Genomic DNA, 25,005 nt, shown 5'->3' on the forward strand with positions numbered 1-25,005 from the left:
TTAAATAGTTGCTGGAACAGCATCCACCCAAGGTCGAGACTGGCAGTAGGTTTCCCCAAAGTCTGTGATTGGCTTTCTGTGATGATTGGTTTTAGAAAAATCAATAATTGCTGGAAAATCCAAATTTCCTCACACCTCACCTTCATTGGTTTTGTGTTACTGCTAGAGCATTAATATTTGCCTGAAATTGTCCTATGCATTTTTCAAAATATTCACTATGGCTTCTCTAGTTCAAAGTGAAAGCACAATGTCTTGTAAAAATTGTTAACAAAAGTTACATTATGGATGTTTTACTACAAATTAAACAACTTAGCATATTTCTTTCGCAATTAAGTAAATAAATTCAAAAACTCTTGATTGCAAATAGTAATTTAAAACAGATTGTTAATACTAATTTGTATCAAGTATTAGCGTTATTGTTTGTATATATGAAGTGAAATGGATTTGTACAAAATTAAGTATTAAGGAGTTTTTAATAGGTTAGTAAGTGTACATTTTTGTCGTTTTTTTTCCCGTAAGAAATAAATTAGAACCCATTCCCAACCCCCAAAATGCTATTAACATATAAAAATAGTAAAATTTTTAATTTTTGATTATTTAGAGCTAAAGATCTGGTACCAATTTAACAAATGTCATGTTTCTAGTTCAATAGGAAATGTACTCTGAATGATTGAGTGAATCATTCAATCAGTTAATCTTTATTAGCTGAAATTTAGCAAAGCCTCACTCACTCAAGGGTTGGAAAAACTACATTTCTACTGTTCACATGATAACTCGAAAATGAACTGACCTATAGACTTGAAATTGAGCACAAAGCTTCATTTCTATGTGAGAAATACTGAGCGAGTTTAATGATGGTGCATGTCACTCCATGGGATTTGGCTGAGCATTAGCTATTATTTTTACATTTATCTAATGAGTAACTGTCATGGCAACAAAAATAGCAGAATAAATAAATTTGTAAGCAAACTCAATACACCTATAAGAGATTCAAACATGTGACATATTAACTCATGCAATATAATTATCTCAACACATACATAATTTTATAGTAACTTGGTGAGGAGACTTTTATTATTTTTTAATCATATGAAATCCAATTCAATGAGTAAGAGTCTGAATGTATTATGTGTCAAGAAAGATTTTACATCTAGACTTTAAATTATGCATGAAACTCCCATTTCTACAAGATTGAGTTTTATGATGTGTTAATTTCGTGTCAATTTCTTTTTTATCATTGTCTGTCTGTATGTCTGTGTGCAGGACATCTCGAGAATCAAATGAGCTATAGATTTCAAAGTTTGCATGCAACCTTAGTGAAGCCTGTAACAATGTACATCTACCTTGTATTATACTAATGATGTAAAATTTCGTAATGAAAAGTATAAACATCTGAGAAAATACAGTATATTAACATTGCATACTACCCTATCAATAAGTGAACATTTAAAATTAATAGTTTTGACTGCCGATACTCAGGAAACCTTCTGCAATTACCTTAGTAACTAAGATTTCATGAGTAAGTGTTCAATATAATATTTAACTGTTACTGACATTTTCCAGCTGAAGGCAAAGCGGCGTGTGTACAAGATGGTGAACCTGGACGAGAAGCAGCTGAAAGCCTTGCATACACGCACCAACTTGCGCCGGTTCCTGGACTATGTCACGAATGCCCAGGTGGAGAAGATCAACAAGATGTGCTCCAAGGGGCTTGACCCTAACTTTCACTGTCCGGACACTGGAGGTGGGTCAAATCTTGATTGTTACAGAGAGTAAGATTATGTTTAGTTAACTGAATTGCCAATAAGGTTTTGTACTGAACCGATGTGTCACTTAGATCTGGACAACCTTATGGATTTCCAGGAGGTACACATCACTAACCGCAAATGTTGAGATATTGAGGTGCAGGGTTAGATCGATTAGTCTAGTCTACTGTGTGAGATGATTTTTGAAGTTCGTGGGACTCTCTAAGTAAGGGCTGTTGCTAGCCTATACACAAGGGTGTGCCACCTCTGCCTACTTTGACTGTAGAGACTGGTACAGAGCTGGCTTCCCCTTCTTGCAAGGAGACAACTGATATTAATGCCCAAAATCTTTCCTCATGGATCTTGGCAGGAGGTGGCGCTACCCCCAACTTTACTCATCCAGAATATCCTATCACTACTGAAGCAGCGCAAAGGATTATCCTTTTAGGACTAAGTGCAATTTCTCAGCTTATTGTCCTGAAATAATGAAAAAAACCAAAAAGTTTTATAGTGATTTAAGTTAAACTACAGATAGTATATCGGACCTGTACAGAGAAGGAAAGATATTCTAGTTTATTACCTAGTTAATGGTAAACATTACTAAGATAATTTCCAGAAACTAAGTTACTGGTCAAATTTATAAAAATAATCTACAGCCGTTTCTAGCAGTAGTGAGTCTCAATAGTTTGTCAATTTAGAACAAAACATCTTTCCACTATATGTTGATCAGTTTTGTTGTTAAATTTATAGACAATTATTCTGGTTCTGTGTTTTTTGTGTACCATACTCAACCCCATTCAAAATTCAAATTTAATGCAATAAATCTAACTAGATTTTACTTATTTCTTAATTCTAATAGGTCTATATATGTTAATTTAAAGTATTATTGTTGAATTTAGATTTACTTATAAATAATAATATTTTCTTACCAAGGTACAAGTGGAACTTAATAAGGAAGTGGGTCTTGTTGGAAGGTACATTAAAAATTATTACACATCCTGGAATCTCTGTATTAGTTTCCTTGGGTGCAGCCAATTTTTACTGATTTGGAAAGATGTTACCACAGCATTCCTGGTACATAATAGTCAGACTCTTATTACACAACAATTAATTGTTGGTGATATAAAGTGAGAGGCAATGATTATTTTATGGAGACCACTGCAGTAGGCTGTAGACCATTGTACTCTGTGTTGCCTATCTTCAAGAACATTGTGGTGAGTTTTGTAATCCGTATGTTAATGTTTTATTAGAAACACTTAATTATTTACTAGTTAATGAAAATTAAAGTAATATATTTGAATGGTTGAAAATAACTATAGCCACAAAACACACGAAATATCCTCCTAGTAAAAGATACTACAACAAATCAAGAAAACATTCTCTGAAATGGTTAATATATTTTATTTTGTAAAAAAGCTGGCTAAAATAATAAAATAATGTTTTATTATTAAAAAGTAACAAATCCAAACTCCATCAGTATTTTATCAAATAATAAATAATTTTAATATAACAGTAGAGGAGTAAGAATAAAACGTTAATATATTGATATTGAGATAGTTTACTAAACCAGGCAACAAGATTGAAGAATTAAGTTGAAAATAACATGCAACAAGAAAATCACTCAAAAAAAGATATTTTTATGAAAATAATATTAAGTGTTATAGTATCAGTCAGCATCTGTCTGCCAGGAGCACAAACAAAATGTCAAGGATACTTAGATATCAGTTAATCTTAGGAATTAATTATTTTATTTTTATTTTAAACCATATAAAATCTATAACATTACTAGTTACACAAAATCGTGTAACTTTTATAATCATAAAAAACAAAATAAAGTTAACACACAACAACCTGTCATTGCAAAAAAAATAGATGTCAGATGTCTACTGTTACAGATTGTAGTACACCTACTGAACTCTTTCTCACACATTTTTCACTCATTGACACTAATATATGTCTCAGATGTCCCTGACAATAACCATAAATATCCGGACAGCAGTTATTAAATAAGCAGCAACAGCAGTGAAGAATGACTCCTGGTTGTGGACTGATTTATTATCTAAACACATTCCTCATTAAAAATCACTTTTGCTGCTCATTACATAATTTTGTAATTTACGAACAGAACCAGTCCGGTAGACAAATGGTTGTGGTGTTGGCCTGTCCATTACCGGTCTGGACCTCAACTCCGCCCGAGGCAGTGCATGGTCCGATCTGTTACTCGGACAATAGCGATTGTTTTCATAATTGTGGACAGGTTAAGACGTGATTTATTACCAGTGGTAGTTTACATTCTGTTCTTTGTAATTGTTTCAGACGAGTTAAGTGCCGGTTTTCTTGCTGCATACTTTTTTTTTCTTCAACAGAGATGGGTGGAGGAGAATGATTGATTCATTTTCTATGGTTTTTGTTTCGAGGTGTAAGAACACAAGCCATAGTTAATTTTTGTTGAATATATCCATTCTTGTATTTTTTTTATGCATTTATTTATGGTACTGACGTTTTTTATTACTAAACATATTATAATTAATCTCTGAAAGAGTCTCCTTTAAATTTTATATCTTCTTTATTGTAGTAATAATAATCTTCATATATGTTAGATAACATTATACTGGGGGCAATGTGTTAACTTCAAAAATCAATTTAGGTTCTACTTCAGTTGCTATATTTGGTTTTGCCCATTAAATATAACACATATCATTTACTTGTGTCTAGGAATCTGCTACTCATCATGTAATAATTATAGAACTTTATGTTAGTGCTATACCAACTAATACTTACAAATAAATTTATGAATTGTTTATAAAAAACTTTTTTATTTAGTTGTCAAAATCTTTCCCATTGTTTGAGAAAACTCGAAGTTTGTTTAGATTTTGCTTCTTTTTTCAAAAGTGATATTTATGTGTTATCTGAAGCTATAAATGCTATTTTGTAGAATTTTATTGGAAACTTTTATGAGTAAAGCAAGTTTCTATTTCTTTAATTGTATTGATAATAATTTGTTTAGCAACATAAAATAATAAAATCATTTATGTAAAAATATAAAAATGGAAGCTTTTGAAATTAAATATTCATTTGTATATAAATTATGTTTTATATGCTCGATAACATTCTCTTATTTAGACTAATTGCAATTCACATAGTAGTAAATATTAGGTTTATGAATAGAACCTGAAAATTTTAAGTAAATATGATAACTTTACAAGAATAACATAAAAAATATGACTCACTAACACAAGAGTAGTTATGCAGAGAAAATGTAGGGTTTTACTAGAATAAAATTGTAACAAAACTGAATTGCAAGTTGCATGTACTGTTCTTGTTTTGTTTCTTGATAATAATGTTATCTAAAAATTATAACTTTTATATCAAATTTAATAAAAAAGAGGAAAAAATTGTTGTTTTAGAGCCTAAAGAAATCTTAAATCATAACCTGTAACTTAATATTCTAGTATACGCTATTGTGGAAAAGGAGTATAATCAGACTGCATTAAATCCATGAGGTTAATGATGGTAATTTCTGCATATTGCCCAGTTTCACTTCACTAAACTCAGAACCTCATGGTCTCCAAGAAACTATTAGGTGTCTTTGCACAAACTATGAGATATTAGCAAGAAATGCCAATATCCATATTGCGACACTGGGACATCCATTTTGGTTTAAATCATGTTCAGTGTTACCAATCATCGATAGATGTAAAACTATTACAACTAGACATATGCTTATATTTTACATTCTACATTGATTCCTCAAAGGCTGTTCTCCAGAAGTTAGAGTATTCAGAAATTTTTAGCACTCTTCCTATGGCTAAATCGAAAACGCATTTTAATTTTAATATTCTACCCCTTGAAAAGTTTAAAATTTCCGCCACTAGACCATGTCATAATCGGTTCATTAGTGTTGAAATCATAATGACATCATGACTGTCTGGAATCAACACCAGCAAGTGTATTAAATGAGTTGTACATCAATAAATCATTTGAGCGTAACTAATTTTAAATTTCTGGTAGTGCTAGTTAACTGTTAACTCGTAAGTATTTTTTACTCAACTAATATCTAATTAATTTAAATATTTATTTTTACTGGTCCAGAGACCCCGCTGACACTGGCAACAGGCGTGCGCAAACCGACCAATGTGCTGAAGGCCCTGGTGAATGGCGGAGCACTGCTCGACTACCGCACACGTGATGGTTCTACAGCTGTGCATCGCGCGGTGGAGCACAACAGCCTGGAGGCGGTCGGAACTCTGCTGGAACTCGGGGCCAGTCCCAACTACCGGGACTGCAAGGGATTGACCCCGCTGTACCTGGCTGTAACACATGGGGCGGAGCCACTGCTGTGTGAAGCTCTCCTGCATAACCGAGCTGTCATCGGAGCTCAGGACCTGCAGGGTTGGCAGGAGGTGCATCAGGTACTGTCAGCATCATGTATCAAGCCGAAGGAATGTCAGTATTAAAACTAAAACCATCTTTACAAAAATGAAAAGGCTGGCTAATGTAGACAGCTCTTCTGTAAAAATTGTTTAATCAGGACTTTTTTTGGGGGGAGGGATGAATCTGATTGGAGTATGACCTACGAGGGGGGAGGGGCGTATAGTATAAATCTAAAATTGAATAAATTAGATACACTTCATTCAAATTTAAACATTTAACTGTTGATTTCAAAAACGTTGGATGGCTACTTTTTTTAGACCTTTTTGGGAGGTTTTATCCCCCTCATCATCCCTTTAATTACAGCACTGACTTGTAATATGGCAATGGTATCTCAGGTACTGATAGAAACCCAACACTTGCATGCTTAACTGTATCTCAGATAATATTAACAATTTAAGTACAATATTTATTTTCATCTTACAGGTATTAAGATGTTAATGCCACAAACTGATTCAGATGATACTAAACTATATTTTGACACATTTGATTTTTCTAAATGCAATATAAGAAAAGTGTATTAAATTGTTTTAGCATGGATTTAAATCATGCATGTCAATGAAGTAGGAGGAAGACATAAATGTGTCATTTTTAACTAATCATAGCAATCTAATCTTGTACTGGAAGCAAGTTTTCCAGGTATACAGGAATAGAACCAAATTTCTTCCAGTGTTGTTTCCAATTCATTTCTTAATTTGGTTTGGTCACAATAAATATTTTCTTTAACCCTTACAAAGGGGCATTTCTCAAATTTTAACAGTACCTGGGATACTGTTAGTAAAAATATGCTGTACAAATTTTGATTATGAAGAAAATATTTCATATTTTGCTGAGAAATGTTGCATCTTTGAGATCTATCCAAATAAGCAATTATGTATTATCATTCCTTATCAAACCATGTAAGCAAACAAGTTGTTTCAGGAAAAGGCTTTTTTCACTTAGCTTATTGAATGTTCTAATGTTTTGTTGGTTTTTTATGTATTTCGCATTGCAATACTTCACCAATTTAATAATAAGCTGTTTACTTAATTAACCACAGATGATAACATAGCTACTCTCATGTCGAAAACTGGGTTGCTCTACCGTCCTTAGAGATCGTGTCTGTGTAGAGCACTCTGGTCTGTACTCAGACCAGTTTTCTTGAACAATTTTATCAGAGCCCGCCACACTTGTGCGAGGGCGGGTGGCAGTACATGACGAGGCCCGCCAAAGCTGAGTACGGCCCTGAGAGCATTTGATTGTGTACCTGATGAGACAATGAGAATACCTCTTCACCTAAATTATACTATATTTTGTAATCTGATTGTCTCTGATATCACAAACAATGTAAAAAGGTCATTTTGACCTTCTTTGTCACCGACTGTTTTTGGATTTCTCCAGATTCCGGTAGTCAATTCTGTGACAGCATCAGATTTCTGACACTGCATTAAAAGGAGGGTAAACTGAAGCTAAACTCAACATTCGCACCAAGTGATGTTACACAACTGTAGATGACTGATGTAGTGTGACTCCCACAGGCATGCCGGAACGGTTTAGTCCAGCACCTCGAGCACCTGCTGTATTACGGAGCGGACATGAATGCCCGCAATGCTTCAGGTAACACACCACTACATGTGTGTGCTGTCAACGGCCAAGAGTCATGTGCTCGTGTGCTGCTGTTCCGGGGCTGCCAACACGACGCGCTCAACTACGCCAACCAGACACCATACCAGGTGGCAGTCATTGCTGGAAACCTCGACCTTGCTGACGTCATACAGGCACATCGGCCCGAGAATGTCGGTAAGTATTACATCACCCCCAGTACATCAAAGCACCATTCCACTACTGTATGTACCTTAAATACATTATATTAAATGTGCCTCACTATTAAGAGTTAAATAAACTTTGTATGTATGCAAAAAATTATATAAACACATATTTAATTAGTTTCAATGTAAAAGCACTATAATATTATTTTGTGGTATGAGAACTTCCATGCACTTTGTAAATTTTTGTTCTTGACATGTTAATTTAAAAAAAAAAAACCCGGGCTACCGTTAGATGGAAGAAAATAGGATGCAAGTAGTCCCTTTTGTGCATCTGCTGTATGCGATATAAATTAAGTTAATAAGGAAAGGTCTAAACATAATTTTTTAAATATACAGTAAGTTATTGAAAGAACGAACATAAACCACGATTATGATAATAAACTCTTAGTGATATCTCCCAATGTACATTAATTCTTTTATTAATATATATATGTACAATTATACAGGCATTTTTCATCACATACTACGGTTAAAATTGCCAAAAAACGCTTTACATCAAGGGAGCAAAAAATCATACATATTTTCATTTAGATGTCAACTGCCACTTTTGTTACACATATTTCCAACAGTGATTCTTTCAGTTTAATATTATAGCTTCAATAAAGCTTTTACTGAGGATCATTCAGTGAATATATCTAAGTAAATGTCCGTTGCATTTTATGTTCCCCATATTTCCTGCTTTTGTGACCTATACCAAAGCTATCATCTTGCAATTTCGTATTCTCGGCATCTCAACATTTTACGTAAGGAGGTCTTTATTACATAACTGAGCCTGTGGATTCCTCTTATGTTATCATAATTTAAGAAGATTATTATCAAATAAACTGCTTTATTTAAAGCCTACCCTAAAATAAATGACATAAAATAGTTATACATTTTCATTTACTTTATTTTATTTATTTAGGCTAACAAAAAAGTTTTTAAATATAATTTACCGACGCTTGGTCCACATACTAGGCAACAAAAATAAAAATAAATGAAAATTGTACCATGAAAAGTAAATTTTTTAAAATGAAATCTTGTAATTTTAAAAATTTATCTAAAAATATAGATTATGTTTGGGTTATTGATGGGCTGTTGGAGGGAAACAAACAGTTATAAATCAGTAACTATTTATAATATTTCCTAGTCGCATGGAATAAGAAAGTGGTGCTGGAGGAAGAGACGTTATCATTCGTATAAGTTTCATTTGTATTTATATATGTTTTAAAATGTATTGTAGTCAGTGTTTAAAAATCATTTGAACTTAAAACTTTCCTTCGTTTGTGGTTTTTGTTACTTTTTCTGTAGTGAACTGTTTCAATTAGTGTGGTGCATGTTGTTTAAATATTTATATAAATTTGTTGTAACTGTAGACTTTTTGTTTTTGTTTTATTTTAGTAAATGTTGCTTGTTATTGGTATTTGTAAATAGTTGTATTGTTTATTTTTAATTATAAATAATCAGCTCAGTCAATAAAACCTTTTTTACTAATACTTTCAATATAATGTAAAATATATGCTTGCATATAATTTATTTTTTAAATCTGAGACGCATTGTTGGAAACTGTTTACGGTTTGTGTTTTGAATTTTAGTAAAAATTTTAGTTTTATCATAAAGTTAAACAATTTAACACAAACTTCTGTGCCAAAAAAATAATTTGAATCTCAACAATTGGTGGCGAATACTAGTGTAATACAAAAAACCAAACAAGAATCAAGAGAAACGTACACTTTCCGAAAGAGGTAAGTGTGTAGTGATGTCTAATCTCAGTATTATAATAAAGAGTAGACTTAGGAGCACAACTAACGCTTGGTCCGGTGCTGGTGGTGGCGGTTCCTCCCTCCTCCCTCCCCCACGTCTTTCTCTATATCTCTTCTCTCCTCTCTCTTTCTCACATCTTTATTACATTATTGCATGCAATTCTTGCCAAGAGTCCATGTCTATCTCTACAGTGCCCCTGTTCAAAGAGAGCTTTTGCTTTGTGATTACGCAGTCAAAACTCACTGCATAGATTCCGCCACCTTTAAAAAGCTAGAGAAATGCACATTGAAAAAGTGTTAAAACTATTAAAGTGTCGATATTGTTTTTGAGTAATATTGTCTGTCTGCTAGCTGTCTCTTAAAGGGTTTGGTTAAATTAGAAAGCATGGTGTTACGTGTTGTTGTGGAGATACATTATTTTATTTGAACTCTTCAGTTTCTATCTTTCTTCTCTTGAAACTACTTTAAATACTTTTGATTAAATCTTGCTTGGATTTAAAATTCAGAATTGTCTCAGAAATGGAAACACAGTATATTACAGGACTATGGTTACAGCAGGAATTGCATTATTAATGCATTTTATATTTTGAAAATATGTAAATACTATCTATTTTACAAAATTAGTTAATTGAGTGTTTAACTGGAAACAGAATACTTCAAGGCCAATACTGATGCAGTGGGGCACTTGTTATCACTCTTTATCACTTCCTTATCCTGTCAGTGTCCTGTAAGCAGTAACAGTCTGACTCACACCTCCATTCCACCTCTGTTTGTTTTATTTTCAACAAGCTGTAACTAACCTTCTCACGACCATGTCATCGCTGTCTTTACGTCTTATTTTGTTTTTCTCACTTCTGCTTTAACACCATCCCCGTTTCTGTTGTTTTATGTGCAGTCCCCTTCCGAGAGCTCCCTCGCTACAATCCGAGGCGGCGAAGTATGTTGCCGTACGTCCCCGCCGCCCCCATGCCCCCTCCATCCCCTTCCCCCTCCGCCCGGTCGTTTCCTCCCTTCAGCTCTGCATCGTCCAGTCTCAGCGAGACTTCGTCGGGCTCCACTAAGACTACAACAACGGAAGACACGGCCAGCTATGTCACAGGTTAGTTACTTGCACCCTTGCACAATTTGGACCATTCCATATTAAGTTGGCAGTATTGGTAAATTATGAACTGTGTAAATTCAATGTACTTTTTCAAATTAATTATGTTGGGAAAACTTGTAAATTGAAATAATTTTCAAAAATTACAAATAATTGTATGAAAACAATTTAATTCTAATATAGGTATAAAAATGATAAAAATTAGTTCATAAGGCACTAAATTAGTGAAAATCATTTATTGCAAGATACTACATTCACCTTCAAAGTGGCAGTTGAAAGTTCTTCAAAAGGCAGATAGTGTTTGGTGTTCTGCACCCGAATTTAAAAAGAGTTTTACAAATTATAAATTGAGTTTAAACATATATGCATTATATATTAATTTTATACCAGAACTCATAGGTAATTACTGTCTAAACCCTTTTCATATTATGAACCAATTTTTCATCCAGACCAAATATAAAATTTGAAACAAATATTGTTATGTGATAGGACTTGGGTAAATCCCGCAAATAATAATAATAGATTAAACTTAAAATCTTAGGTAAGAAAAGTGTTAAAGATTTTATTTTGTTTTAATAAATACATTATAAAGTTTTACATTTTACTTGGTGTTAAAGTATTAATTATAAAAATATTGCCAAAATCTTAAATACTACAAGAAGGCTAAATTTGTTGCAATGTTTTCAATGATTAATTTCAAATTTTCTTTTTATATTACAAGCATCTTAAATTTCAACCAAAATTTAGTAAAGCATCAAACAAATCATAAAATGATCAATATATATTCATTATCATTACCCAAAATGAACAAAAATAATCACAACCGCACAATGTACACACAGGGTTACTTCGATACATCTGGATACACATTTCATCAAATTATAAATTGCTATTAAGACACAATCTGTGAATTAATACACATTTTATAAGGTTAAATTACATAAAATAAAGCCACTGGCATTAAGTAAATATTAATTTTGTTAAATAATACATTTTGTTTTTGTTTTACATTTGAGAAAGAAAAACTCCAAACTCGATTAAAGCACATAAAATGGGCAAGTAATTATTTCACTTTAAGTCACTGATGCCAGTATAGTAAAACAAACCGCTGAAATTAACAATTCATTTTCATTCCAGGGGTATTTTTGTTTATAAATCGTGATGGATATAGTGGCTTATGCATTATAAAAATACGAAAATGTCTGAAATCAGTTAGTGCTATACGGTATGAGAAAAATGTAAACAACTGATTTCAGGCTGGAGTTTTGGTTATTACCAGAAAGGCTACTTTTTTTAGAGTGGAAAATGTAGGCTATGAACAAGTATGCAATTTCCTTTACCTACTCACTGCCAACTGAATATAGAACCAATATCAGCTTGTATAAAGGAATGGGTAGGTCTGAATGTGCTCCCTCATACAAATTATGCAATGATGGAGTAGTTAAGATATACTAATTATTTTGAAAGCATAAATATTTTTCAATTTACTTGCAAAAATAACGTTATTTAATGTACTTTTGAGAGTGAATTATTTAAACTCTACAAAACTACCTATTCCTTCACACTATTCACATTTTCTAGTTTAACTTAGCCTAATTAGTTGTTTAGTTAACTCGTCTCAAAGCAGATTTTAAGGTAAGCTCTATTTATAACTTTTTCTTTTGACATCATCAACTATTTGAAAATGTTTAACAGGAACACATGCAGTAAGCAAAAAGAATTATGAAGTCATGTTGTTAGATTCTTCATGACTGGTAGGATTTTGATGCCTTAGAAGAAAGTGTGTTGGCTAAGATTTTACTCTGAACTTTTATTTTCGTTAGTGATTGTGGGATCCAATGTCAATTTGCAGATTGATTCCTTCTCCATTTCATACATAGAACTCAAAGTATCCAACTTAGCATTCAATACAATTTCCTTCTATTCTTCAAAATAACTTAAAAGTAATTTTGTAATAACCCTACAAAAATGTATCCTTATCAATTTAATTTTAAAACATCGCTTAAAGATCAGTTGGTTCAAAAAATATTATTTTCTTTACTTATAGCACACAAAAATTATCAATGACTGAGAAGAAAAAAACTCATAAATAATTTTTATTTTTATTTTAATGCATCAGCATTAAAAGTTCATAATTTTTTTTTTTAATTGTTAAATAAACAAAACTTTAAAACTTTTTCGTATGGCATAATTACTTTGCAATATCTGGTAAACACTTCTTTACTTACAAATGCTAAATGTGTTTTAAAATGTAGTAAAAATATTAATATAAACTATTTTAGCCACACACTGCAATTAAAAATGTATAAAATTGCTATTTTCATTTTTTATTAAATTCATAATTGCATAGAAAACAATATGATAAAAATATCTTCATAATTTAACACTAACCAGTTGTGCAAACTTTTTCTACATTGTGGTTTTGTACAAATGAGTATATATATATATATATATATATATATATATATATATATATACCGAGATAAATAGTTTCTTTCTTTCAAATAAAACTCTTTAAATGACTAATACTGCAGTGACCTTAGTCGTTGTAGTCAGCGTTTTCACTTGCTGGTTGGGCATAGCCTATAGTTGTTGATTTTCTAATTTGACAGATCACATTCACTCAATATTGCATGCCCTTGTGAATCACTTTAAAATGCAGGAATATTTTGATTAATTTATTAGTTATTCTTACATTCGTCACTATTTGATTCTAATAAGTAATGAAAATTAGATTATTCGGGAGGTAAGGTGTCGGTTAATCCAGATGATAATATTTCTGAATTTGAGGAAGTTTTTAAAACTGGTAATATGGTTGAATTCAAATCGGATAAGGTTTCACATGCATAGTAAAGAATATCTTGATTTTTTACAACAGTTAAAACCAATAAATAGTTTCTTTCATTTATCATTTCAAAAATTAAAATTTTAAAATTAATTTTAAATATTGTAAGTGTTCTAAAGATGTCAACATGTTATGTTCAAAATAATTTATTGTAGTTTATTTACACAGTATAATGTGTTATTTTTACCAGAAATAAAATTTTTACCTGAACAAGTAAACTCTTTAAACACCCTCTGTTGAATTGTTCAAACAATTCATTTTTTACTTATGTACAATTCACTGTATATGCCCACTATTGAATTTATACAAAATTGTTGATATATGAGGAAACATTTAAAAAAAGCTTTTAGAGAATCATAATTGGGGCATTAAAGGGTTAAGACTTAGAAATATATAAACTTTCATATTGTTATAATACATCAGAAAATATATTAAATTATAAATTCAGGCCAGCTTTATCATTATTGTAGCTATTTCTTCATTGCATTTATATTTTATCCATAACCAAACTTATTGTATTTTAACCAATAAAGTAATATTTTATCAAACAAAGTAAACATCAGTGCAGTTTGCAGATGATACGACTCTTTTTTTCAATGCAAGATCAAGCGAAGTTTTGGAACAATAGGCTTTTGTTGATATCAACAACTGTGTCCAATACTTCAACAGCCTCAACCTCACAATAAACTCTTCAAAAACTAACGTTTTAAATTTTTCTTTGCGCACTGGGGGCAACCAGTGCGGACCTGCCATCTTGATGGCTGACTCCACACTGGACGAAGTCTACTCTTCAAAATTCCTTGGAATGTACCTTGATCGAGGACTGACATGGAATGTGCACATTGATCATGTTTGCGCCAAAATCTGCTCAGGCATCTTTGTTCTGAGGTCTTTAGCAAAATACTGCCCGAGTCAGGTACTGATTACGGCGTATTATGGCTTGATATACCCCCACCTGGCCTATGGAGTGATCCTTTGGGGAGCTTGCGCTAACACTCAGTTCCAAAGAGTTTTCAGACTCCAAAAAAAAGCAATTCGAATCATCGCTAAAATCAAATTCAGAGAGTCGTGCAGGCAAGTTTTCAAGAAATTGCAGCTGTTGACTCTGCCATGTCTCTACATATTGGAAACAACTATGTTTTGTGTGAATAAATGTACCTTAACCAGAGGACAAGACATACACATGTATGAGACACGTGGCAGAGCAAACTACCGAACTGGTAGACACAGAACGGTGGTTTATGAACGCCTGCCTTCACAAGCGGGTGTTCAATTCCTCAACAGACTGCCCAATCCAATCAAAGATGCTCCAACGCCAAAGGCGTTTAAGACTCGCCTAAAACGCTTCTTGGTGTCTCAAGCGTTTTATAATGCAGGTGAGTTTTTGGCTTTCAACTGGGAGGCCGCTCAATTTGAAGAATGACACCGCTGTTCGAAGTGGGTTGCATTGGCGATGAATGAAAGAGGTGTGACTTTAAACATTGTATGTCTGTATGTGTATTACAGTATGAATGACTGAAATTTTAGGATATTATTATTAATTGACGTTTGCCATACGATGTATTATTGTCTCAGCAATAAAACAGATTTGATTTGATCAATTATAAACATATTACAGTAAACTATAAAACACATGTTGTATTAAGTAAACTCTGACAATTAAAAAATACTCAACACTATTTAATTTTACTTTATAAATTGATAGAACTACTATAAGATTATAATGGATTAAAACTCCAAACAAAATTTCTGTTACACAATCTCCATATGGATGCAAGATATACTCTCTGGAATGTCAAAGCTTTTATCAACATGAAACAGGACGATGAAACTGCTGTAGTCACATAAACTAAATTGGATAGCTTTTCTACTGATGTAACTAAGTACAACTTAAACATCTTTAGAATCATTACACCTCTAGTTTAAGGTTTAGTGAAAAAATACAATGCAAAAGTAATACATTCTTCTTAAGTTTTCTCAGGAGTCTATAAAATAATGTTATTATAAACTTTGTTTACCACACTACTGATTGTAAAGGTAACAGTTCTATTCATACATCTATAAATAATAAAACACACAACATAAAACATTCATTTAATAATATGTATTGCAATAATATCAATTATGCATGAAATTTACAAAATAAATATTAATTTTTATAATTCTGTGATAACCCTTTTATTATTTTATAATATACATATTTTTTCTCATTTCCTTAACTCTTTTATATCCCTTCTCTTGCTTTGCACAACGTTCAGAATCACCCCATGTTTCACGTTAGTCAAAAAGTCAGTCCTGCTGTTGTGAAGATGCCTTATGATGTCGAACTTACGAGCTCTGTGCAGCGAGATGAGATGTAAGGTGGAAGTGGGTATTTTTAACAATAACTATTCAAGGAATGCTCAGGTATGTTTCCTCTCCAGGAAAAGGTATCAGATGATTGGTTCAGAGATTGGAATATTTCTCCACAACCATCTCAGAAATATCAAATGCTTCTTATCATTTAGGGAAAGCTCCTGATTATACCTCTGTCACATTAAACAAGCATCCAATCTTAACCCAGCTAGATTAGTGTTACCAACCATTAACGTTGCAGATGATTTAGAACCATCAGGACACCTGTTTTAGAACCGACAAACTCAACAGTAAGGTCCAGTAAAACTCCCAACATCCTAACAGGATGTGATGTACACTTGAAGAGTTCTCATAATGTCATGAATGTTTGGTTGAGAAGTAAATTTCCTGATTGCATGATATGTTAAAGACTGTTATATAAAATTAAAAAAAAAAAAAAACATACAGCATTTCCCACTGAGAAAAGGCTAGATGTGGGTTTTAGAAACAAGTCCTAGCTTTTTATGAAATTAAAACCTTTTAATTCAGATGACTGAGTGGTTTGAGGAAAGCAAAACAGATTTAATAGTTCTTAATCACTGACCCACTTTTCATTCCAACGTTCAGTTTGGTAGGACACAATTTTTTTTAATCAATTTTCATCAACTCTAAAAAGCAAAAATTAGAGGGATATCAGGATGTTCAGTATTGACCATAATTATAGCCAATGTTACAAAAACAAAAATTTGTTTTTCGAGGATTGGAACCTATCCTCTTCTTCAGATGTCAGAAAAGCTTAAGACATAAGGTTAAGCATACACAAAAATTGAAAAAAAGCAAAAACTCACTAACTTGGCTTGTTAAAAAACCAAAACATACACCTCTAAGTCCACACTGTAAAGAATATTTCCAAACCAATCCACGTAATTTGCAAAAAACCAGGCATATGGTTACAACACATGCTGCATGAACCATAAAAGGTGAGAGACTGGTGAGAATCAATATTGGCACTTCCTGTAGTATTACGGCACGTCATATGAAATAAAGAGAACAGAAAGGTACAACTTGTTCTCTTGTTAAGTTAAATTGTAACAAGTTCATCCTCACACATTGATAGGTTTTTAATTTTTGTGTATGTACACAACCTTATGTCAAGGTGTGTTTGGCAGTTAAAGAAGAGGATAGGTAGGTAGAAATAAAATACCCAATCCTTAAATGTAGTGTTTTATTTCTGTAACATTCAACAATGACAAATGTTTAAAATCCTATTATTCTCTTAAATCACCCATCATCAGTAATAAACTTTAATCAGAGAACACAATGATTGTTGTATAAACTTATACGAGTTGGTATCAGAAAGTTCCCAGGCTGCACTTGCCATTCCTTTTGGACACAACTGTACAAGCTAGCGTGTCAGTGGTCTCTGCTGCAATAGCCGCTGTGTCAGGCAATAAATGACTTATGTAGTGGTGTCAGAATTAGCTATAGAATATGTCAAACATTTTTAACTGAAAGTCTAGGCATACATCGATTTGCCACAAAATTTGTGCCTCGGCTTTTGACTGTCGATCAGAAACTGCGATTGATTGGTGTGCACTGAACTCAAAGTGAGACATCTGAAAGTGAGCCCACATTCATATCCAGTATCATAACTGGTGATGAAAGTTGTTTGTAGGATTATAATCCAGAAACAAAAAAGCAGTCTTCAGTGTGGTTGTGGTTGAAAGTCCACAATCACCAAGAGCGAAAATGCAAGACAAGTGAGAAGTGTTTTGAAGGAAAATGTGCGTTGAAAAAGGCCTGATTTGTGGAAAGATAAAAACTGGCTGTTGCATCATGACAACGCTTTAGCTCACACTTGCTAGAAAAGAACACAGTTTTTTTGGCCAAAAACAACAAGGCTTCCACATCCTGCCTATTTGCCAGATTTAGCTCCTTGTGACTTTTCTCTCTTCCCAAAAATGAAAATACTTATGGAAGGTCATAGTTTTGAAAGTGTTGAAGATATACAACAACAAAAATGCAGGACGTTCTCAACAACTTTCCGGAAAAACTGCTGAGTTCATTGTATCAACTCAATTAGAGCTCATTTTGAAGGGGATAACAGCCAATAATAGCCCAGGTAAGAAAACAAAAATTAGCAGACTTAGTCCAGGAACTTTCTAATACCACATTGTATCACCTCTAAAAGGAAACATAAGAAAATCTATTGATCAAGCTTGTGAACGAATGGGGTATGTAATATAGGTAGCAAATACCAATTATACAATTTATCTTGAACTACCTAACTCTCATGAATAGCCGTAGTTAAATACTCACAAGATTTTCTTCTTATTGACAACAATCTGAACGGAACTAACAGGGTACAAAAGGATGGACATGAAAGAGAAAGTGAGTGATGTTGGGAACTGAAGAGCATTAGTACACATAATGGTTATAACTTTTAATTCATTCAACTCTAAACCATTGGATGGGAGAACAGGTTACTGAACTTCACAACTTTGCTGGGTTCCATTCTCTTCAATCTGGACTCCATGGTGTTGGTGTATCTGGCAGGATATTAAATTAATTTTTGAGTGGCATTTCATTGCCACACTTTTTAGTTTGTAATTTTTTATGAAATATTAGGGTTTTTTGACACCTAAAGAAGAGAGATTTTAGTCTTCGAAACATAATTTTATACTTCTTATAACAAACAATGGTAATTTATGAAATCCTTTTTGACCACTGTCATGTCCTTTACAAACCACTCAGGAAATTCACTTACCATCAGGGTGTTGATAACATATAGATCTCATCTCATTTTGAATATATTTGACAGTATCCCTCATGAGCATTCAGAAAAGTCATGTTTCAGCCACAAATCAACCAGCTCTGCATAAAACTCAGGCTCAATGATTTGTATCTCAATACTTGAGCTCTATTGTGGTTTATAAATCACTCAATAAATCCACTTACCACCAAAGTCTCAATAATATCTCAGATTTTACTTATATTTTACTCAGATTATACAAAATCTCTTCATCCCTTATCAGTGTTCAGAATAATCCTGTTCATACCACAGACCAACCAGTGCTGGATAAAGCCGGAGCCATCATCTCGCATACATCATTGTGAGTCTTAATACAACCATCATGCATTCTGTAGTATTTTTTTAATGTACTTGTATGCACAGCAGTTTCCTATACAGTGTGTCCCACTAAAACTTTTACACGTTTAAGCTTTCATGACATGCTCATTTACTGGCTGATCATTTTGAAATTTTACACACTTTTCAATTAGTTTTTTGATAAAACTGTCTTTGGTATTTAGTTGAAAAAACTTCATATGTGAATATAAGGGAGTTGTAATTTATAAACACCATTCTTGAAATTCTAATTGAAAAATGTGTAAAGTTTCAAAATGATTGGTCAGTAAATGAACATGTCTTGGTGTAAAACTGTTTGTGGGACACACTTTATATGACAATTAACAGTACACAGGATACCTAAATACCACCTTCACTTGTAGAGTGTTTTCTTGTAGGGTGCAGTCCATGTAAACATATACAAACATAACATGAGCCTCACCCATACTACTGGGGATTTTGGACTCTTCCTGAGTTCATATTGTCTTGACTGTATAACTGTTATAGACCACCACTTCTCCTGCTGGTCTCTGCCTTTATCCTCATTGTTATTCTTATCAGCAGCTATGATTTAAGGCCCGTCTAGTATTGTGAACTTCCAAATAAACATATCTTGTGCTGTACAACTTAATTGTAACCAGCATCCACTGTGTTGCGTCCATCCATTGGTATATTTAACGTTATAATGTTGTAACATTCTATGCCATTTACATCTTCTACAAATACATGGTGTTTCTAACATTAGACATCAAAGCACCGTTGTCTTGGTATGTGTTCTTATTGAGACTCAATTAACGTTGTTATTAAGGTATGGAATACAAAATCCCGACCTGGAATATCTAGAGAAGATGATCCCGTACAACGCTATTGAGGCAATAACATTTGGATTCTCCCAGAAATACCTGTTGTCTGTTGAACATTACAGTTTACTATATACCACTCTTCTCTCTGGTGCTTAGTAACTAATCCATTTTTCTCTGCCTTCAATCACAAAGAAGAAAGAACTTACGAATGTTAAAAAATTAATATCAGCCCTTCCTTCTTGGGAAGAATTGATAGATGAATTGGTGGAACATTCATCATTCAGTCTCACAAAGCTAACAGTAGAGTTATGTTCCAGACAAGAGCTTGTGTGACACGAGTGACATCATCAGTGACAGCTCGGGAGTGGGGACAGCCAACAGCGACTCCATCACCTTGCCTGGGACCAGCGTCGTCTGCGTGGAGAACTACAGCAGCAGCCAGCCCGGCCACTTGCGGCTCTGTCAGGGCGACATCCTTGAGGGTCAGTGTCACTATCAGCTTTATTGATCTGAGCTTACGAGATTCTAAGAGAATTAAGGAAAAAAAAAAAAAAAATAAATAAATTATAGCATTGTCCTGGGGGTATGGAATATTTAAATCACAGAACAGTGGCCACATGAAATGGAGAGTATCACCAAGGCAACCACAGTCTTCAGTCAAAACTACCTTCAAATTAAGTAAATTTGGGTTTTCCAATATATCACTTGCACCTTTATACTGTAAAACCGTATAAAACGTTACTTATATGTATACATCTAAGAAAAATAACAATTAATTAGCACTACTAAACGAAAAATACAATAAGCTCAAGTAAGTGCTGTACAACTAGATTATAATAGTGCGATATGTTGGTAATTTAGGGAAGTTTAATGGTAAAACTAAGTGTAGATTCATGTTAAAAATACCAAATTGCCTAAAAAACATATACCACCAGACATAACTATTAGGATACAATATTTAAAACAGTACAATATGAGAAGTCAAGCTTGTCACTGAGCCATAAGGCCCAACGCAGTCAGTGACCTGGAATGGGTTAACTGGTGACGCTCCTGTTTGGGTTATGTAAATTCCTGTAGGCATAGTAAGTAGAGTCTGTATGTATTGTTTGCTGGCTGAGGGTTGTATTAGTATGCAAAGTAATTTATGCAAGTAATTAGAATAGAATAGAACCTTTAAAAGTTAAATGTATGTGGATTCAATTCATAAAATAACAGACAACGCATCTTAAAATAATACTACAATGTATGCAGTTTTGTATAACTGGTGAAATTTAAATAAATTTCAGACCTTTTTGGAAGAGCCAGATAATTAGCTGATTTTCATGGTTACCACACTTTTAATTATACAACTGACTGAAGTTTATAGAGTAGCTTCTTGAAGCTTCAAAACTCCCTAAATACATGTTTTTGAAAAATAGATTAATATACAGGGTGTTTCTGAACAACCAGTATATTATCATACAATGGCAGTAACTATGGAAAATTATAAATAATACTTTGGGGCTCTTTCACAAATATTGATGATTATAAATAAGCTGCTATGGTAAAGCTTTCTTGCACACATTTAGAGGAGTCCTATATATAGTTGCATTGCCTTCAAAGGGTTGCAAACTGCAATAATATTACTATTTTGTTTTTTCGGTCAAATATTTTTGTTTAGAGCAGTATTAATTAGACAAAACATGTTTGAATATAAAATGTACTAATTTTCTATATAATCTTAAAAAAATTTGTTTTTTTTTCTTTCTTTTTAATTTTATTACATTACTTTACAAGTCTCAGATTATTATTTTTTTAGCATGCAAAAATTCCAACTTCATCAGAACTCAAACTTGGGTCCTAGGGGGTGATGACCGTAAATAACAGGAATTCTTTGGCATTGACCATTTTTACAAGACTTCTTATCACATATGACGATGACAAATGTCTGAAAGCCTTTTATTCTTTCAAATCATCCATGTTAATAATCAATTTTCAACAAATAACTTGACATTTTCAGCTCAGCTATTAAGAACAGGAGCTTTTACTAACATATCTAAAACTTTCGATTGTATGGATTTTTTCTATCATCTTACTATTCCCAGGACTTTAAGGATTATACTTACGAGAAAATTTTTCCTTTTTATTAAGTCACATATCGAGTAAATCTACTACCATTTAGACACTTCTTACAATTACCATCATTTACATTACTTGAGAATTTACTTTGAAATATGAAAAAAATTCATTGGAATTTTGTACTTAAACTGTACTAAATTTAGTACGTAAATTGAAAACTTACTATCAATTAGCATGGCTATGATGGGAAAGGTTGATTCAATGCAAATGTTAAGTTTAGCTCAATTTCACCTTCCTATGAATGCAGCGTTTGAAATTTGACACTGTCACAGACTTGACTCCTGGAATCTGGAGCCATGCCATCTGAAGGGATTTAGCAAGATCAAAACAGTAGAATACCTACCGTAGCAATACCATATAGTACTCTCCATGATTTCAGTATTCAAAACCTATATTGCTAACACGATGAGTTCTTATTGTTTTCATGTTGCATTGTTTCAACATCAGAGACCCCTAAGCCACAAAAGAGTCTGTAACAGTGTCAGATCTCAGACGCTGCACTAAGCGGAATGTGAAATGGAGTTAAATTCACCACTTGCATACTACCAGTTGTTGAACTGTGACATTATATTATTTTAATTATTTATCTATACAATTAATGTAACATTATTTTGTATTAGTTTTATAATACATACAATCTTAGTAGTTTGTTTAGTTAAAATTTATTTTATAGTAGGATTCTGTCATGATTCAATTACTTTAGTTGGAAAACAAAAGTTTTTATTGTAGTTCATGTGCTTTTCGTATACAGATCTATTGCTATCCACAGTGTTATTGCATGGGCAAACTCAGTAAAAACTCTTGTTAAGGTCTAATGTGTCAATTGTTGTCCTTAGGTTTTTCAACTTTAACAAAGAAGTGGAAGTTTGAAGTGTTATGTAAGTTGTAATGTGCATGGGACCACAAGGCCAGTAGACATAGTGTGGTAGGGGCTATGGTTCACAGAGTGCGGTGGCACAGTCTGAGTCTGTACAGTATATCTCGTCTAACCAGGACAAAATATGTATCTTGGAATGTCAGAAGTGCTTGTCTAATCGTACTGGCCTGTTCAATTCTTTCCTAGTATCTTACTAAAAGTTGAGGTAATGAGAAACCAGGATAATATCTACTTTGGTTTACCTATACAGCGAATAAATCCTCATGAAGATACATACATTGTATATATTTATAATATATATTAATCCTCATGAAGGCTTTCATGTATATTACGTTTAGAAGAATCAGAACAAAATCTTAATGAAACAATGAACATTTTATAAACTCATAGAAATGGTACACACAGACAAAAGAATTGACGATGGTATTGCGTTTCATAAAAAAACTAATACTTACTTTGCTAAACAGTTCTAAATTTTGATTATACAGCTATTTACTACAAATTTTGAGAATGAATGAGAATGAAGTGAGGTAATTTATACCCAATAAATAACATAAGGGATATTTATTTAAAAGTTCATATTATCTATGGACTTGCATAGATTTTAATCCAAATGAGGAAATTCTATTGTACTTGCAGTGTATTATTAACTGCTGTAAAAGAAAGGAATGATCTTGTCTTCATACCAGTGCATGTGAGATTTGTAAATTTTATTGTCTCATATCTCTGTGGACAAGCTTTTATATCCATATCATGAGCAATTAAATTGATTTAGGGTTATGTAAGAGCCTATTTTATACAGAGGAAAGACAAAGGACATGAATCGCATAGCTTGTTTGAATTAATTATTAATGAATTTGAAATCAGCATGCAAAACCAAAATTATATTAACTTACAACACAAAAACTTGAAGCACTTGACGCTAGAAACCATTGACTAATTTATCCTGCAACTTGAAATTAATTGCATAAAGCTTGTTTTATAGGGACACGACAGTTTTATTCTGCGAACAAAGGCTTAGCATGAGTTTATTATTTGTACTTCTGAACATTTTTAGATTCTTATTTGCATTTTAATGCATTAGTTAAAAATGGTGCTAATGAACTCATATTGCACACTGTATAAAACTCACAATGATCCCCTAGGGGAAGCTTTATCAAAGTGTACATAAACATTATTTGTATGAAAAATACTGAATTAGGAATTTAAAGAATAATAAGTTTACTTCAGTGAAACTGTTTTAAAATATTTCTTTCCATTTTAGTTACAGTATATCATTAAAAACGTCTCCTACAAAAATATATAGACAAACTTTGCTAAAACATTATGTCATATTTAAAAAAAAGACTGTTATTTTCATAAACTTTTTCACATTTTGTCACTATATCACAGTGAAATAATTTTAAAGTTAAAATTTTGTACAATCTACTTTGTTAAACATTAATGAAACTGTAATTAAATCAATTGTTTTAATGCAAATTACACTACATTTTATATTTCTTTGGTTGTGAATGTGTTCTGTGTTTTCTAAATATCAGTGACAAAAGACACTTTTGTAAATCTATCTATAATATACTTTTGTCTGATGACTATAATAAATTAGCCCCTAAATCTCTGCCTCTAAACAATAGTGAAGGACTTTTCTGTCAGTTGACATTCTTAATTTTTTAGTTTATCGTTTAAGATGTTGAGTGCTTGGTTAATAAAATAAAGTGTTAATAAAGGAGTGTTTTAAAGCTTATTTTATTCTTTACTATTCATATTTTATATTATATATATATGAGGAGGAGCTAAAGAGTGTGTGTGCTCTGTGTAGTGACGGGGGCTACAGACTGCGGACTGCTGGAAGGCTCACACCGGGGTGGCGGTGAAGCAGGATTGTTCCCAGCCCACTGTGTTCAGGAAGTGAGGTTACGGCAGGGTCTTGTGCCTCCGCCACCTCTCCCAGTCCACAGACGAGTGGTAGGCCGCAGGGAGTCCAACGCGACCACACTGAAACACTTTGCCACCGCCCCCAGGCACAAAAAACAGTGAGTAATAACACGGAAAGACACTTATGTCCTTAACATTAAAAAT

The 25,005-nt window shown here is 32.8% G+C and overlaps 1 protein-coding gene across 7 annotated transcripts in view; it reads left to right on the forward strand.

Annotated features, from left to right (window-relative positions):
• LOC124362179 (SH3 and multiple ankyrin repeat domains protein 3) overlaps positions 1-25,005 on the forward strand; it is a 328,512-nt gene that overhangs the window by 288,129 nt on the left and 15,378 nt on the right. For 2 of the 7 annotated variants that reach the window (XM_046816435.1, XM_046816436.1), the window contains 7 exons: positions 1,564-1,744; positions 5,838-6,157; positions 7,694-7,955; positions 10,622-10,825; positions 20,252-20,416; positions 22,889-22,930; positions 24,746-24,959. In XM_046816435.1, coding sequence (XP_046672391.1) covers positions 1,564-1,744; positions 5,838-6,157; positions 7,694-7,955; positions 10,622-10,825; positions 20,252-20,416; positions 22,889-22,930; positions 24,746-24,959 — 1,388 coding nt within the window. The remainder of the gene's footprint in view (positions 1-1,563; positions 1,745-5,837; positions 6,158-7,693; positions 7,956-10,621; positions 10,826-20,251; positions 20,417-22,888; positions 22,931-24,745; positions 24,960-25,005) is intronic. The other 5 variants (XM_046816437.1, XM_046816439.1, XM_046816441.1 and 2 more) reach the window with 3 other exon arrangements.

This window comes from Homalodisca vitripennis, chromosome 5 (genome assembly GCF_021130785.1).
Source record: "Homalodisca vitripennis isolate AUS2020 chromosome 5, UT_GWSS_2.1, whole genome shotgun sequence".
Lineage (NCBI taxonomy): Eukaryota > Metazoa > Arthropoda > Insecta > Hemiptera > Cicadellidae > Homalodisca > Homalodisca vitripennis.